The 16662-nt window shown below is 39.6% G+C and overlaps 1 protein-coding gene across 1 annotated transcript; it reads right to left on the bottom strand.

The window, feature by feature from the left end:
* Window positions 1–2510: 2510 nt before the first annotated feature.
* On the bottom strand, window positions 2511–16182 carry Rap2c (RAP2C, member of RAS oncogene family). The gene is made up of 3 exons (XM_032889736.1): window positions 15393–16182; window positions 12732–13044; window positions 2511–4971 (listed from the first exon to the last, which is right to left on the bottom strand). Exons 1-2 carry the CDS (start codon window positions 15663–15665, stop codon window positions 12766–12768), a joined length of 552 nt encoding a protein of 183 aa, XP_032745627.1. The 5' UTR covers window positions 15666–16182; the 3' UTR covers window positions 2511–4971; window positions 12732–12765.
* Between the last annotated feature and the right edge of the window lie 480 nt (window positions 16183–16662).

Raw genomic sequence — 16662 nt, 5'->3', positions numbered from 1 at the left:
TTTCTGCACTTTGACCAGTTTGTATGTTTCTATGTGAACCACTGTCCACTGCGCAAAGAAATGTCTCTGATGAGGTCTGAGAGCTCACTAATCGATAGTAGAGAGATGCAAATTTAGAGGGAAGTTTGATACTATTTCCATTTATTTAGCAGAATAATATATATTAGTAATAGGGTCCCTATGGGTCGTATGCACTAACAATGTGTTCATAGACAGATTTAGAGTGCCAGACATTACCTTGCTCTGTGGCACCTTATATCCACTGATTATGATTTTGTCCCTTGAGTCAGAGATTTGATTATGATTTCAGGCTTTTCAATACATTCCTATGCTCCCTAACTTTCATCTACTTATGCTATACTGTGACCTTGGAAGTGAATTTAGAAATCACTATTAAAATTAGAACCCCAAAGCAAAACAAATCCAGCACTACCAAAGATGAAGAAAAACCATTTCCTGTTACACCCAATTGGTGAGGTAGGAAAATCCAGCAAAAAAACAACTCGGGGCTGGGAGAGAGGAGTCCTAATGGGCCAAGGCCTATATGTACAAATATTTTGTAAAACATTTACTGGATAGTCATCACAAACTAGGGATAAGTGCCAAGGATAAACATGTGACTTCATCAAAATCTCAGGAGCTCCCCCTCCAAGGAAACAGCTTACATTAAAATTCAAAGGTAAAATCTATGGCATTTCTGAGTTGGGTAACCTGGCCTATCAAAAGCATGTGAAAATCATGGAAATGGAGATCTTTCCTGAAGAAGGACGTGACTAGGATCAACTGCGCTTCTGATTCTCCATGCAAACTGTAGCTTTAAGCACAAAATAGGACTGAGTGGGGCAGCTGAGCTTTGCTATGGATTCTGGATACAGTTGCTAAATCCAACTTCACTTCTTTTGGCACTAACAGGGCTGGATTCTGCCTGGCAGTCATAGGCTGCCAAATCCTTGATTTAAGACATTGCCTTTCCAATGAAAAATAGTTATAATGAAAATAACTTGTGTCTTACATAAACTCTTAGCAGTATCATATACACATTAAATAAGACCCATAGTACTTTATTGTACAGGGACTGTCACATAGTTAAAACTGCCATTTCTATTTTTTATTAATCTTGCTTCCTTGAAGTTTCTTTTAAAAGCAAAACGTTAATGTATGGTAATGCTCGTCTGAATGTATATAGACTTCCGGTGCCTACAGACAACAGAGGAGGGTGTAGGATATCCCCTGGACTGTAATCTTCCCCAGTTAACTACACTTTAATGGCTGATACATCTCTCTAGACCCCACAAGATTTATAATTTTAATAATACCAGTTTGAATTTTGGACCCAATGATGAATTTGGGTCCAAAAGAATCAGGTTTTTTGGTATTTGATTTTTCCTTTACACAGTTAAGCCGTGACTTTTCTAAACCTTAGCTTCATCAATTATAAATGAAAAACTGTCCCCACTTCAATCTTCAGTTTTACAGCTTTGGATCTCGCCCCTAATATGTTATATCTTGAAGGAACATAAATTTTAGATGAAATCATCTTCTTAAGTAAGAATGATGTCTCCGAGCCATATGAAGGAGGTAAAGGTGACCCGGGATAGAGTCCTTTTCTGATACCTGATGCTAGTTCCAGCTCATCTGGCTAATTTTCCTTAGCTTTATCTTGTACCACCCCATCCTCTTTCTGTTACTAAGGTTAGAAATGTTGGCCTAACTGGATGAAGGGATTCTATTGCTTTGGGCAGAGAAAGTTGGGCAACCTTGAAAGACTGCAGGACCATATCTAATTTATCATATATGGGATGGCTGGATTCCAACACAAGACTGGAGATTGATAAGATATTTCCTGTATGTTGCAACATAGAGTACACATTTATAATTTCTTTAAAATTCCCAAATGGATTCCACAGGCCTGTCCATTTTAAAAAGTTGATCTTAAGTTTAAAAAGTAAGGTTAAAATACCTACTTGGTTCAAGTTAAAAGTACTAGAATGGACAATGAATTAACCAACTTGCTGAACCTTCAAACGGATAAGACAATGTGGTAATCAGCATTTACAAGGCTCTAGGTTCAATTCAAAGCATTACAAACCAAACCAAAACTTCACCTCAAAAGCAAAGTGATAATTTGTTTGAATTTTCTTAATTTAATACATTAACATTTAATTATACTACTTACTATTGTCCACATTTATTAATACACAGTTTCCAGTCAACAAATTTGTATTTTAGCCATTTCTGTATATAGACTAAGTTATATGTATTTTAAACTAATTGGTTTCATGTCTGAGTTACTCCAATTGATTAAGCACTCTAATTTGGGGCATATTTTAGTATTCCCCATACAATGTCAAAATAGCAACTAAGGAAACAAGTGAATGAATTGTTAATTTCTGCTTAAGTATGTACTATAATATATAATCATGTATTTAATGACTTCCTGCTAAAAAACTCAAGTTAGCCAATCTAGAACAAGATGCAATATGCCAATAATTAAATAAGAGACAAGCCTCCATAATACAGATATCTATTTTATTAAAAAAGTTACAAACAGGTGGACTGCAGGGTCGTCTTACAAAATGACAAGAATGAAATCTATTGGAAAAACTTTACTTTTACAAATCTTCATAGGTAATTGTTCGATGTTTGTACTTGTTATTGGAGCTTTTCCTATTCACTGATAACGTTACAGTACATTAGATCCATGATAATAGGTTACATGATTTATTTGCAGAGCCCTACTGCAGTGATCTGAACAACTCCTAAACAGATGCCGTAGTAAAGACAAGACATATATTGCATTTAATATTCATTTCTTATCCTAATAAGCAACATGCAATCTATTGAGGAAGCTAAAATAACTTTTGGTCCCTTTTCTTAAAATGTGCTGGAGAAACCACCTTTAAAATCACTTTCCCCTGATTCCTGCGATCCTAAGTGAATCCAAGTGAAATCTGCTGCTGAGGTCAATGTCAATGAACACTGTGATAGAGAGAGAGGTGACAAAAGGCGAAGAAGGGAAGGACAGAAGAATATTCCTAGGAAAGAAACTGTATAAAAATTAATGTGCAGACAGTTGAAGCCATCATGAATTATTTGATTCCTCTAGAATTTCACAGAGCCAATAATGATGAGCCACGGCCACTTAAGCTACTTGACATGAGTGTTGGGTTTTAAAGTGCAAACTCTAAGTATTAATTTCGAGCAGTTTGTAAAGAAGAACCAATGTTTCAGCTGCCTCTACCCTTATACTCTCACCATCGAACCCCAAATTTAAGAACAAGAGCTCACCTTGAGGGAATCTGATCAGGAATCAAATGCAACACGATTTAAAAAAAGGAAATCAAAGTTTAATCATTTTCTACTCATTAATAAATGGTCATGCTGACCAATAAGTCACATGAATGTAGATATCACTTTATTTGAACACCACACACAATACAAATTTAAACTTGCCACACCCTTCCACAAACCATCACTGCATATAATAGAGCTTTTCTTGACAAAGTTACTGAGCTATTATTATAGATCCAAAGCATAGTTTTGGTTTTGTTTTATTTAGAAGCATGTTCAAACGACTAAAGCTGGGCTCCTAAAATCGAGAACTTTGGTGCAGTAGGTGAGCTGCAGTTACTAACTTCTGCAAATTAAAAGCACACAAATAAAACCAAATAAAAACCCCCAAGAAAATACTGTCAAACTTACACAATTGAAAAATAATTGCTAGAAAAAGCACTCGTCATCATGATGTTAAAACTGAACCAAAAATTACTCATTGTAAGTATTTTTCTTTTACTATACCTGCGTTATTGGTAAAATGTTCAAGTATTCAGACAAAATGTGCTGATTAGGTAAACAACACGGAAGGCAATGGCTATTAGAAAGCACATTTGCAAAAAGAAAACACAGCCAGCCAGAGACTTGGCGCTATTTTCCCTCCTGTTACACAGATTTTTGTCTCTACTACGAACATGCTTCTTGAAAAATAACTAAAAAGCAGTTGTGATAGTGCAAGAAAACATTAACAAATATTGCTTTAAACTATTATTCAGAAAGACAAATATTAAGAACTAGAAATTGTCCATGGTTTTATCTGAATTCAATTTTACATGTGCAGAAGTCTCCCAGATGTCAATGACAAGCCTGACTGGCAAAGCTGAGCTATCTCTGTTTAGGTATACAATTCATTTACCATGGACACAATATCCCTTTTCAAAGGCATTGCTAAGTAGGTCAGAACTAAGTTTAGAACTTAACAGAAAAAAAAATGTTACTGCCGCAATTCACTGCTGTCAATGATTAACACATGTGAAGGCCTGATGGAATCAAATACTTAACTCTTCAAGTCATGCTGTACAGTCAATCTCCAATATCACCTGGAACTTTCAGAACTTGTTAATTACAAAAACCGTACTTGAAGAAAAGGGATATTCCATCCATACAGGTAAAACGTGATCTTTAGTTTCTTTTTACAACACTGCCACACGTAAACAAAGTCTCAAAGTATTAACCAACCATTTAAAGGAGAAAGATTTTACAAATAGGATGAAGCATTGCTACGAGGTAATATACAGAAGTAACCATTTGTTTAAGGCTCAATTTTTTCTCCATTATATCTTTCTTTTAAAAGGCATTGAGTAGGTAATACTGAGTTTGAGTAATAAATACAAGTTGAGAAACTGATTAACGAAATCAACTAACATATTAAAATTAACCCTTTCATATTAGCCATCAATAAGAACTTAAAAAGCTATGAACGGACGGATTGATAAAGAACAGATTTTAAATGTATGGTAAACGTGCTAAGCATTACTGTTAAGGTCCATGGATCTGGAGGGCCAAAGACCTTATGCACTTCATTAGATGTATGGCAACATGCTGTGATAGAGACAGGTTTACCAAGGCTCAGTTCTGCAACCCAGGTTGTAAAGTTCTCCAAAGCAGCATCTGTGCAAATTTCCTCTGAGTTTTTATCTGCAAGTAAGATCAAAGACATCTCATGAAAACCTAGAAATATACAGAAGAACATTGGGATAACCCTTGCAAAAACAAACCCAAAGATATGCATGCATACATACACACATACATATATGGATAGACGGATGGAAAGGTAGACAGAGAGAGACAATGGATGGATGCGTGGGTGGTTGGATAGACAGACAGACGATAGATGGTTAGATAAATGGATGGATGCATACTGCAGGTCACTAATGTAAATCATGGGCTCTCAGTGGAATTTCATTGTGATCTCCATCAGTTTAAGTAACAAAGTAATTTACTACAAAGGTCCAGAAAAGTCACCAAAAAGCAGAAGTGTAGTAAGGCTGAACCAGAGAGAACACATTGTGTCTGTTACTACTTACAATACTATGACACTTCTCATTTACACATACGATATTTAAAACATTCATACTGAGTAAAATGATCTTACAGTATAGAACGTGGGGCAAATGGTGCTTCACTTGGAACTGGATCTGTTCCTATTGTAACTGGAAATGGTGGTAGTCTTCAATGCCCATCATGAGTTAGCAATTAGTATACTACTGTACCAGAGTTTAGTTTTGTGGGAATCCTGGAGTGGGACCCGAAGCAGGCCACACGCCCTATGCTAATTTGCCCTTTTTTATGGGCACCCTCCTAATCACAAGAACTTCTCCTGTTACAGACTCCTCAGTTCCCATCCTTTACAGCTGAAAGATTTCTGCCTTCCATCTAATAACGGGCGAGAAAAATCCATCATCCAGACAAACACTATGTCCTTCAGCTGTGCTGAGTCACAAATTGGCTTCTAGAGGAGTGAAATTGTGTTTGTTGTTTACTGTAGAAGATAAAAATGTTATATAGCCAGAAACAAAAGAAAAGCCCGGAAGTGTGAGACGGTGCCAAGTGAAGCCAGTGTAAGATCTCGACAAGCTCTCGGAACGTCCAGAAACACGTCATTCTAATTTCATTTGACAGCCATACTTCTATTAGTGTTCAAAGAGCCTGAGAGAATGTGTTCTCATTAGCTGTAGTATAACCATGATTACTTGGAAAGAATTTCCCACTCATCATTATTGAAATCTGCCACCTAAACATATTACAAAATCTTCCTTTTAAAAACTATCAAAAACTTTTGGAAGTTAAAAAAGTAAGTCTTAAATGTTAAGCTAAGTATTGGATTAGAACATGGGTTAAGTTTGAACGAGTCCAGCTTCCTTATCATTAATAGCAAGGAAAACGCTTCTCTCACAGAGATGCTATCTCTAGTATATAAAACAGTGAGAAAGCAACTTCATAACTGAGTATATAATGTCAGGAATTGCTTTCATTTCCTTACTATTTTATTGAGTTTTAGACCACTAGGATCACATCATCAATTCTTTAATATTCACACTAAAGACCCGCCACAGTTAGGGACTTTTCAAGCTTAGAATTTATACACCCTTTAAGCCAAAACAGTATTTATTTATGTCTATAATACTAAAATTTTCACTAACTCGTATTAGACTTCCTCCAATTAATTTTAAACAGCATGCTATAAATTCTAATTAGCAATTTCCAAAATAAATATACAAGAGCTTGAATTTTTCAGGTATGATTTTAACATCCTATTGAATTTATAAAATATGTTGGCTTAATACTGTAACGTCAAAGTGATAAAGTACTTACACGGCACAAACCAGCTTACTAATCACATTCTATATGACATAAAAGTTACATGTCCACCACTTTCCACCTAAAAATCTCTGAGCACCATTTACCCTATCTACCCACATGCCTGAAGATGGTACGCCAATAAATTCTGAGTCATACTCAACAATATTAACATTGAGCATACCTTTAAACAAAATAATAAGGGTCTCGTTCAAAGACAGCAATAAATTATAATTCTCTGCAGCAATGAATACTGAAGCAACTTCTTTCATTAAGCCAAAAGGACAGTATGTCATATTAGTAATATTCAAGAGGGAAAATGTAAATGTCTTTGCTCTCAGTGACAGCAAAATGTTCAGTTTATTAACACCCTCATTCATTTCAAAGAAAACCACTCCAGAATCTTTAAAGGCTGAGCACATGTTCTTCTCGGGCTATCACACTGGGACATGCTTGCTGCAAAGCTGGGACCTGCTGCTTTCCTGCACTCCACATCATAAGATAATACTTACACAGTCAGCCAGCCAACAATCTTAATTCTGGAAGCTTCTACTCAAACTCGCGCTAAAGTGTTTGGTTTTTTAAAATATTTCTCTAATAAAATTATGAGAGCAAAAAATAGAAACAAACGATAGTTCACACTTTCTCTCAGTAAACGAAAAATATCTCCTGAAGTAGAGTAAGTTGGTACACAAAGTACCAGACACAGACCCTGAAAAGGACAAAAGATCAGTATTTATGTCAGCCTGCAGAAAATGGGAGAGTCTTGATTCAGGACAAAACACATCATTTCACGAGGCAGCAGAATGCCTGGGATATTAACAAAGAGCTGTGAGGGCCTTAGTCGTCTGTGGATGTCTTTTTTGCTTTAATGGCTTTTACAATTTTAAAGACAATGGTATTTATTACCATAATTGTTTTTATCTTTTAGCAAATATAGATGTGCGACCACAAGTTACTTTTTTTCTTTTTTCCTCTAGTTTCAGACATTTGAAATTCTGGAAATTTAAGTAAGGAGTGTGTGTAGAAGATGAAATTTTCCTTATAATTTTACTTGACATTTTCATATTTGAGCTATGTATTAGTGGTATTGATGAAGCTCTGCTAAGCGAAGAGGTAGGGTATTTTGTTGGTGGTGCTGTTACCTATCTTGCTTCATTTCTTTACCCTAATTTGTTTGAAGCTTTTTAAAGTCACTGGGATAGGAAGACTAAATCATTAAAACTACTCATTCTATGTCATTAAACTTTACCCTAATTTGTTTGAAGCTTTTTAAAGTCACTGGGATAGGAAGACTAAATCATTAAAACTACTCATTCTATGCCATTAAACGTAGATAGCAAAAGCTGAACCCATGTCAGAAATGTATTGAATGAACGTAGAACCATGCTGGAAGGGAAGCAGACATGCTGAATGTATATGATGGACTCAGAGTCAAAGGGAAGGAGCTAGATACTTCTCTTACGGCCTAGAGCTAAGATCACCAGATGTTTAACATGATGAATTCAATTCTAACATCTCAAATACTATCACCATGTACAGTGACAAGGTAATAGTGTGTGGCCAACGGTGCGATTCTAATTGCTAACTTTGAATCAGTCCAAGTAAAATACTGTTCCCCACAACTGTAAATAGAACTTTCTGAAACCAATATTCCCAATACTGTGGCTAATCCAAGGCACTTGTGCATATGGTTTTGATTGGATATGTTTTCTAATAACTGACAGAATTTCCATTTTTCTTAGTTACATTATCTTCTGAATTGTACAACTCCACTGAGAAGCAATCCCATGAGGAGAATTGTTCCAGTAGTAAGGCTAGAATGCTTCCTCAGTGGCGGTTCTCCAACTCCATGATGCAATTTTTGTTAATTCTACTGATGGTTCGTCCTAAGCCAGAGAGGTAATGGAGTAGAACTGATCAGCTCACATACATTTCATTCTACAATAAAAGCCTAATCTTGAGGTTGGAGGAAGCAATCAAAGAGGGAAAAGATACATGAAGTCTTTCTATTGAGACACATCCACACCCAGTAGAGGTCTAATTAGTCCCCCATCTACACTGAAGTGTCAAACTGACAACCTGTGGGGATCAGACAAGGGCTGGTGAGAATCTCCAGTAGTAGGAAAGGCAAGCAGCTCTGTCCACTACTTCACTCCAGGTTCTCAGGGTTCACTGTTCCAAAGCACGCTTCTCCCCAGTTCAGATCCCCCTCTCCTCTCTGACACATAAGGATAAAGGATAAATAGGGGACTGTCTCTCTACTTAAAGTGCATGCTCGATAAGGCAGGAGGAAAGACAGAAGCACCTACAGCATGCACTTTCTGCGGCAGACATCCACCCCAGGCCTACACAGTAATGTTTAACTTGGATATGAACATGCCAGCATTCTATGGTACATAATGTGATTTAATCTTGAGGATTTTCATTGCACATTTGCTGCACTATCATATTTAGTGGAAAAAAAAAAACAGGAAAAAAAGATTAAGAAACGGTTCTCGGACCACATCTGTATTTAAAAAAAAAAAAAGGCTTGAAAATTCTCATCCATTCCACTCCATCTAAGAAATAGTAAGTTCAGCTAGAATAAAATCCCATTCATAGATGGCTTAGCCTTCCAGGAGCCTTTGTTAGCATCCCGGGCATTCTGCTGCACGTGAAATGACGTGCTAGTCTTGAATCAAGAATCTCTCCTTTTTCTTCAGGCTGACGTACATAATGAACTGGGGCTGACATAAATAATGATCTCTGTTCTTTCATTTTGCTTCCTGGTGTTTGGTACCCTTATGCACCATTTACTCTACTTGGGAGAACCTGTTCCATCTATAACATGCTGAAGAAAATGTTAGAAAATTTTACAAACCTTCAGGACATAGCAAAGGATGCTGTTCTGCCTTTTGTAATTTTTTTTCCTTTGAAACACTCATTAATACCGGATAGACACATAGGACTGCCTCAAGCATCATTTTTAAAAAGTCTCCTTGCCAAAAGGTTAGACCCAATTACCACATAAAGGATAACTTTAATGCATATCCTCCTTCTTTTGGGGAAATGGAACATTTAAGCATTTTATTATGACTCATCTTCAAATTCCTTCTGTTTAGAAAAAAAACCCTACCTTCCCTGCCCATGCACCATACCCTGTTTCAGGGCCTGACTCAAACGCTACCCACTGGTCCCAAGCTACTTAAACTCCCCTGGTTTTCTTAATCAGGGGCCATTCTAATTAACATGCCCATGGAATATCTGGCAATTTCTAGATAATATATTTAATTCAAAGTGGAAGATCAGAGATAATATCAAATCTGCTGGTAGCTGCCACAAATTTCAACACTTATGGTCTAACAGAGGGACAGCCCTCAACAACAGAAGCCCAGAGTACTGAGAATTTCTGCTCTCTCCTTCCTCTCAATCCCCACACTTCTCTGACTTTCTTCTTTTATAGTAGGTTAGTAAGAAAACAGTCATCTTTCTCAATAACATTATACTCCAATAGCACACTATCTACTGAAATACTAGACACCCAGCTGTAGGAGCTACTTACTTGGGGACTAAAACAAGGGGTAGAACATGGCTGCCGGGTTGCAGTTCTACAAAGAACTTGCTGGAAGCCACTGATGGTCACGAAGGAAATCAGGATGGTGGCTGGCTCTAAAGAATCTGCCACACTTCCTAATTTACAATAAAATGACTGCCAGTAGGAGGGTAAAAGGGGAAGAAACAATCCTGAGAGCCAGGCCCTGAAGCAGGTGTTAGGCAACAGATTGGTGACCCAAATTAAAGAGTATTAGGAAATAAATGTGAGGAATTATCAGGGGCCATTCTCAGAACACTAATAAATGTCCCCCTCAGTTAAACACAGCCCATGATCAGCAGCAACCACGATCTTTCTGTCTTAAGTACTATTATTTCTAACTTCACACAAAGTCTTCTTCTAGGATGCCAGCCAAACCCTTTTCAAGTCACCTTTACTAGTTGAAGTTTGCTCGTCAGTTTAGATCTAGAACTGACAGCCTTCAGGGCTCTGTGACTCACAGAGACTCACAATCCATCACATACTTGTTCAGGTGACAATAAGGAAGGACGAGCACAAACTCCACTAGCCTCAGGTCACAGACCTGCATACCTAGCACTTCTATCTGATGTGGGGTTAGAAAAAGCCTGTATATGGTACACACTGTTCTAAAAGATCCTTCAGAAATCTGGCTGATGAAGTTTTATTTCAGGTGCTACATCTTCAGCCTGGTGCTCGGCTTACAAAAACAACAGCAAGAAAATCAAGTAAAAGGTACACGTTACACAAAGTCACCTAAGAAAATGTGGAATTACTGGTATTAATAACATTTTAGTGTAGTATGCTAATCAACAGAAAGCATGACACAGTTGGCTTGATATATTCAATCCATCCCATGTACACATATATCCCTGTAAGTAATGGAAAAACTGAGAGCAGGAATGTATAAAAGGAGAAACAAGCTCAAACATCATTTATAACACAAACTATTTAAAGACAGCTGTAGAAATGATCCACTTCTCAACAGGGGTAACAACTGATCTCCTATGTGTATGAAAGAACTTCACTTTTACCCTCCTTTCCTATATTAATGACAGGAAGGACATTTTATGGGATTTGGCTACTTTGTATAAGGATGAGGTACATATATGTCATCTGTTCAGTCACCAGTGTGAGAGAAGCAGTACTTAATGGTAAAGATGCTATCACCACACAGAACTTGTTCAAACCTGAAGGTGGTTTATGATTTAAAAGACAGGTTATGGAATCAAGAATGTAGGATTCAATTGTCACCTACATATCATATGAGCCTCTTCCCACCTCAAAACTACACTGGATGGGAGACACTATCGGCAATATATAAGCTAAACTACAGTCCCAACACTGACTTTATAAAACAACACATGTAGCTAGACATAATAAATGAGTTTTCATCCATGTTTTCGGATAGTAAAGGCTGATGAGCAAAAACATTTTGAATAAAGCACTATTGTCATCCTTCATTTTCAAAGACGATGCTACCTGACAAGAGACCTTGTCTAAAAAGATAAATTGGGGGCCCTGAGTCCTTTCTCTAGGCAGCAGGAATAAAGCCAGACCCTTGGTTAGGAATCATCTCTACGACCTGAAATGCCTGTCGCCATTTGCAAAAAGCTTCTTCTAGCCTGGGTCAGCCCTGGCTCAGAGGGGTCAGCTTCATCCTGATACTGTCTCGTCAATCTGGGATCTACTGTGGTTTCCTTAATCGTGCACAGTATTGGTTGTTGACGTTACTATCTAAGGGCTATTCTCTGAGACTGTTATCGGGTTACAAGCCAGCTGAAAAGATCAAGATATGTATACAACTATGTCATCTTCAATGTTCAATAGCTCAAAGGTTTACATAACCTTATTTTCTTGAAAGCTCATTTAAAAAACATACTACCATTTAATGTAAGGCTTGCTATTGTTCTTAACTTGATTATTTACTAAGCTGAGTAGAAATGATCTGTGCTCAGGATAGTGTCTTCAGACACATCACAGATGATTTAAACGCATTTTTCACTTCATCAGCTATTCAGAAGGAAGTTAATACCACAGGTCACTTAAGTTCCAGAAGTGCAAGGTACAGATGAACTTGATTAAATAATCATTCTGTTAAATCAAATACTTGCATGATTAGAAAATTGGTGGTTTCAATTATAGTGGCTCTCTTGCCCAGAATATAAAAATATTAAAAAGTACCTGAAAATCATTCATTATCTGGTGAAATTATTTCTGAATGCTCTCCTGTGCTCTAAGCAGGAGAAAGATGGACTATGGTTTGAATCTCCCTCCAAACGTTATCGAGGCTAAGAAGAAAAACTAGAAAATCACTCCGTTAAAATGTAAGCCCCCTCAAGGGCAACACACACAATTTCTTACCTTTCTTCGGCTTATCTGCATTGATTGACGATGGTTTTATGCTGAGGAATAATGTTGTTTTAAAAATACAGAAATTTAAGGAGGTATCAAATGTATGAGTATATTACCATTAACCATCTGTTTATTTTATACTTGATTAAAACCAAAAGACCCCTTAGTCCACACAATTCCACCAACTAACCTGCTCGGTATGGCCATGTTTGAGGTTTTCTTTTTTACTGGACAACACAAGTTGTACAACACTGATCTTGCTTCTCAGGTAGGGATGAATAGTTCATTTGCCTGACGATCTCAGCAAAAAGTTCATCCACCATTGATTTACTTTTTGCTGATGTTTCCATGAAAGGACAGCCCCATTCTTGAGCCAGAGCTCTGCCTTCAGAAGACATAACCTCTCTTTCTGGTTCCAGATCCACTTTGTTTCCTACTAGGATTAGTGGAACTTTCTCGTATCTCTTCACTCTCACAATCTGATCTCTCATTGGCTTGATATCCTAGTCAAGCAATCACAAAGGGAAAGAACAACATTAGCCTTTTGCATTAGCACAGCTGACACCTTACAAAAATCACAAAAATCACGACTTGGTGATTATATAAAGCTAAAGTCACATCCTGAAATAAGGACAACAATCACATTTCCCCCTGACGACTTGAGAACTAGATGCTTTGTGCATCAGGAATATAAAACTTAAGTGTGCACTAACCTTAAAGCTCCTCTAACCCGACCCCCACCTTCAGTCTACTTTGATTAAAGAATCATGTCCCCAAATATGATTCATCCATTCGAACATACAGATGTTTGGCCAGCTCCCTAAACCTGCCTAGTTGTCATCAGTCCTTGTAACACCTGTTAACCCAGCATAGGACTGCGGCATGTATGTAACTCCTAGTCATTTAGCAAGAGGGCTTAAGGGAAAATATTTTAAAGGCAAGGAGAGAGGGAGAGGAGGGAGAAGGGGAGGGGGAGGGGAGATAGAGGAGGAGAGGGGAGAGGGAGAAAGAGACAGACAGACACCGCCCAATGCTTAGAAACCCAGTTTTAAGATTCATAGTCATAAATATTTCATTTTACATTGGTTACTAAGTGTTTAGCCTTGTAATAGCAAGCAACTGTGGTAAAAGTGAACTCAGCCCAAGAAGGCCAATGCATCTGGAGTCTGGGTGAGAAGTCATACGTGTCTTCTCCCATGTTTGCTTCCCTTCTGATTTGCTCACACATGTATTGCATGGAACTAACTGTAGCTAATTCCTAAAGATCAGAGCATTAGCTAATTTTCAGTTATATCAATTTCTGAAGAGAATGGTTTTGCTATAGGAATATTATAGGGTTAGGCCATCACTGCCTTTTTTTAAATTTTGTAACTTAAGAGTTGATTTAAATATAAATATGTATTTGACTAATTACAGTAAACAAAATATTCTCACACACAGGTCAAATATACCAATTCAGTCTTCTCTGAATTGTTAAGTTGCTTTTCTGCGTTTCCTTCTGGAACAAGTTTAGCTACGAATACCAACTTTTGCCTCAAAGGAATCTGACTCTCTGCTGAAACAATGCCACAGTTCCACACTCCATATTTATGTCTATAACAGAGAGGATACAGTGGAAATCTTATGAAACACCTCTGAAAAGACCAGGAGAGTCTGATGATAGAAAAACAAATCTTAGGATGCCTTAGCAAGAAAATACCTGTCAAATAATACCCTTAGCACTTTCTGAGGGAAATGCTTATGGGACTTTTGTGTGGAATGTGACTCTACCTAAAATGTTCTTTAGAGTTATTTGCCCAGAACTTAGACTCTTTACAAAGAAGTTCTTGAAGTTGTTGTATAAGGTTACCAGAAAAATTCATACATAGCACTTTAACTTCAACTCCCAAAGAATGTGAAACTAGCACACTACTCTGGCTAAGGCACTTAAGATTTCTTAAGTAAGCAACATTAAGTGCATACCTTTAAACGCAGAAAAAATATATATCCGTTTCCTAAATCAATGGAGGTCAATATAACGGGTCAATATAAGGTCATTTATTTTCAAGGAATAAATAGCAACAATTAGTGCATCTCTTAAAATAACATTAACTTCAGTCTGTTTCCCAGTGAAGGATGGAGGGATTTTTCTAAAGCAACTGGACCAGATCCAGGTTGGCTACCCCACTGGGATAGGAAATCTGCACGCGCTCAGCGTTCCCAGTCCCACATATTTTCTTTAAGTATAGGCTGTGATGGCAGCAACGATATGGATCGACGGGAGAAAAGGAGAGTCATCCTGGCTTTCTCTTGGTTATGAATCTCAGGTACTAGTCTTTTCAGACTAGAAACTTCCCTTTCAGCTGCATTCCCCCAAGAAAAATGCCAAGAAAGCAGGACTCGCATGTATTTTGTACTACTGAGATTTAGATTCAAGCTGAGGAACTTAGGAACAAGAGAGAAGGGGAGGAAGGAAAAACAGGTACACAGGTTTTAGCTGTGTGTAAGAGAGGATGGACTTCAAACCTCCCATCGTGCTCCACACTTGAGGTTATCTCCGAAATGTTTTGTTGAACTCGTTAATCAATACTTGTTGAAGTGAATAAGCAACTTCAGGTTGTACCATAGGGCTAAAAAAAAAACAGGCTGACCTATTTCGTTTTCACTTTTCTTTTCCTTAAAAATAACTTTAAAATATTTGTCGATGTGCGTTACTTTAGCACTCTCTACAGAAACAATCCAGTGCCTTCCCATACCATGCCAAACTTTCAAAAGCCAAACGCACTCATTAACGCACAGCTCAAGCAAATCAGAAGTACATGTAGGATTACCACACCCCCTTCAAAGAAATTACAAGACTTGGTTTGATTACCTGAAAAGACTGTTGATTAACCAAACTATACACCAGGATGAAACCTTGGCCGTTTTTGATGTACAGATCTCTCATGGAGGCAAACTGCTCTGTTCCTGCGGTGTCCAGAATTTCCAGTACTGACGGAGAAGAGTCCACTTCGATCTCTTTGCGGTAGAAATCTTCAATGGTGGGGTCATATTTCTCAATGAAAGTCCCGGTGACAAACTGCACAGTGAGGGCAGATTTGCCAACCCCTCCGCTCCCTAACACCACTACCTTGTATTCCCTCATGAGTCTCACCTTCACCAACTCCTTACCCAAGGGGGGGAAAAATAACACCCCGCTAGCTGCGCTGCGGCAAGACCAGGCGGAAGGTGGGCGGAAATGTGCGAACTGGAGAGGAGAGTGCGGAGAGGCGGAGGGCCCAACCGAGGACGAGGAGGAAGTTACAGGAGGGGGAGGGGAAAAGAGCCAAGTGTCGGGTGGGTGGGGATGGGATGCTGATGCCCTTCCTATAGGAACCCAAGGCGGCCCGGGGGGCGTGGGGAGGAGGGATCGCCGGCGAGCGGCCGAGCAAGGGTGGGGAGCCGCCGCGCACCCCCACGCGGGAAGGGGCGGGGGCTTCGCGGCCGGGGGCTGCCCGCCACCCCTCCCCCGCCCAGCACACAAAGGGGCCCGGGGTCCCCGCTTCCTGCTGGCGCCGCTCCCGAGCCGGCCCAAGGCCTCCGGGCCCCGCCGCGCTCACTGCCGCCGGGGCGGGGTCTCTGGGCCCCCGGTTCCCTCGGGGCTCGTCCCTGCAACGAGGGGAGGGGGAGAAAGGGCGCGCGTTAGGAGTCGCCTGACCTCCACACTGGCGCTCGGAGTCGCCACCTCTGCCGCCGCCTTCCCTGGAGCCGCTGCCGCCGCTTACCCTGCTGTCCACAAGCTCCCAGCCGCCCGGGAGGCTCTGTCAAGCCAAGGCCATGGCCACCGGGCCGCCCTGGCTTTGCTGCTAGCGGACGGACGGGGAAGGGGCGGGGGCCGTCCGGCGGCGGCGGCGGCCGCAGGGACTCCAGTTGAACCCACCTCTTTTTTTTCCTCACCCACCCCCCACCCCCCACCCCCAGCATAAACCCGGAAGGGTTTCCCTGACACACTGGCTGAGGTGCCCCAATTCCCCGAGACTGGACGCGTTCACTTCCGGTGGGGAAAGTCCCACCTCTTCTTCAGGGCGAGCCGGGTGGTGCTAGTGCCGCGCCCTGCCGAGCGAGCCAGGCGGCCCGGCCGGGTTACAGGTCGGGGCAATGGC

Source organism: Rattus rattus, chromosome X, assembly GCF_011064425.1.
Source record: "Rattus rattus isolate New Zealand chromosome X, Rrattus_CSIRO_v1, whole genome shotgun sequence".
NCBI lineage: Eukaryota > Metazoa > Chordata > Mammalia > Rodentia > Muridae > Rattus > Rattus rattus.
This window is presented reverse-complemented; position numbering and strand designations above follow the sequence as displayed.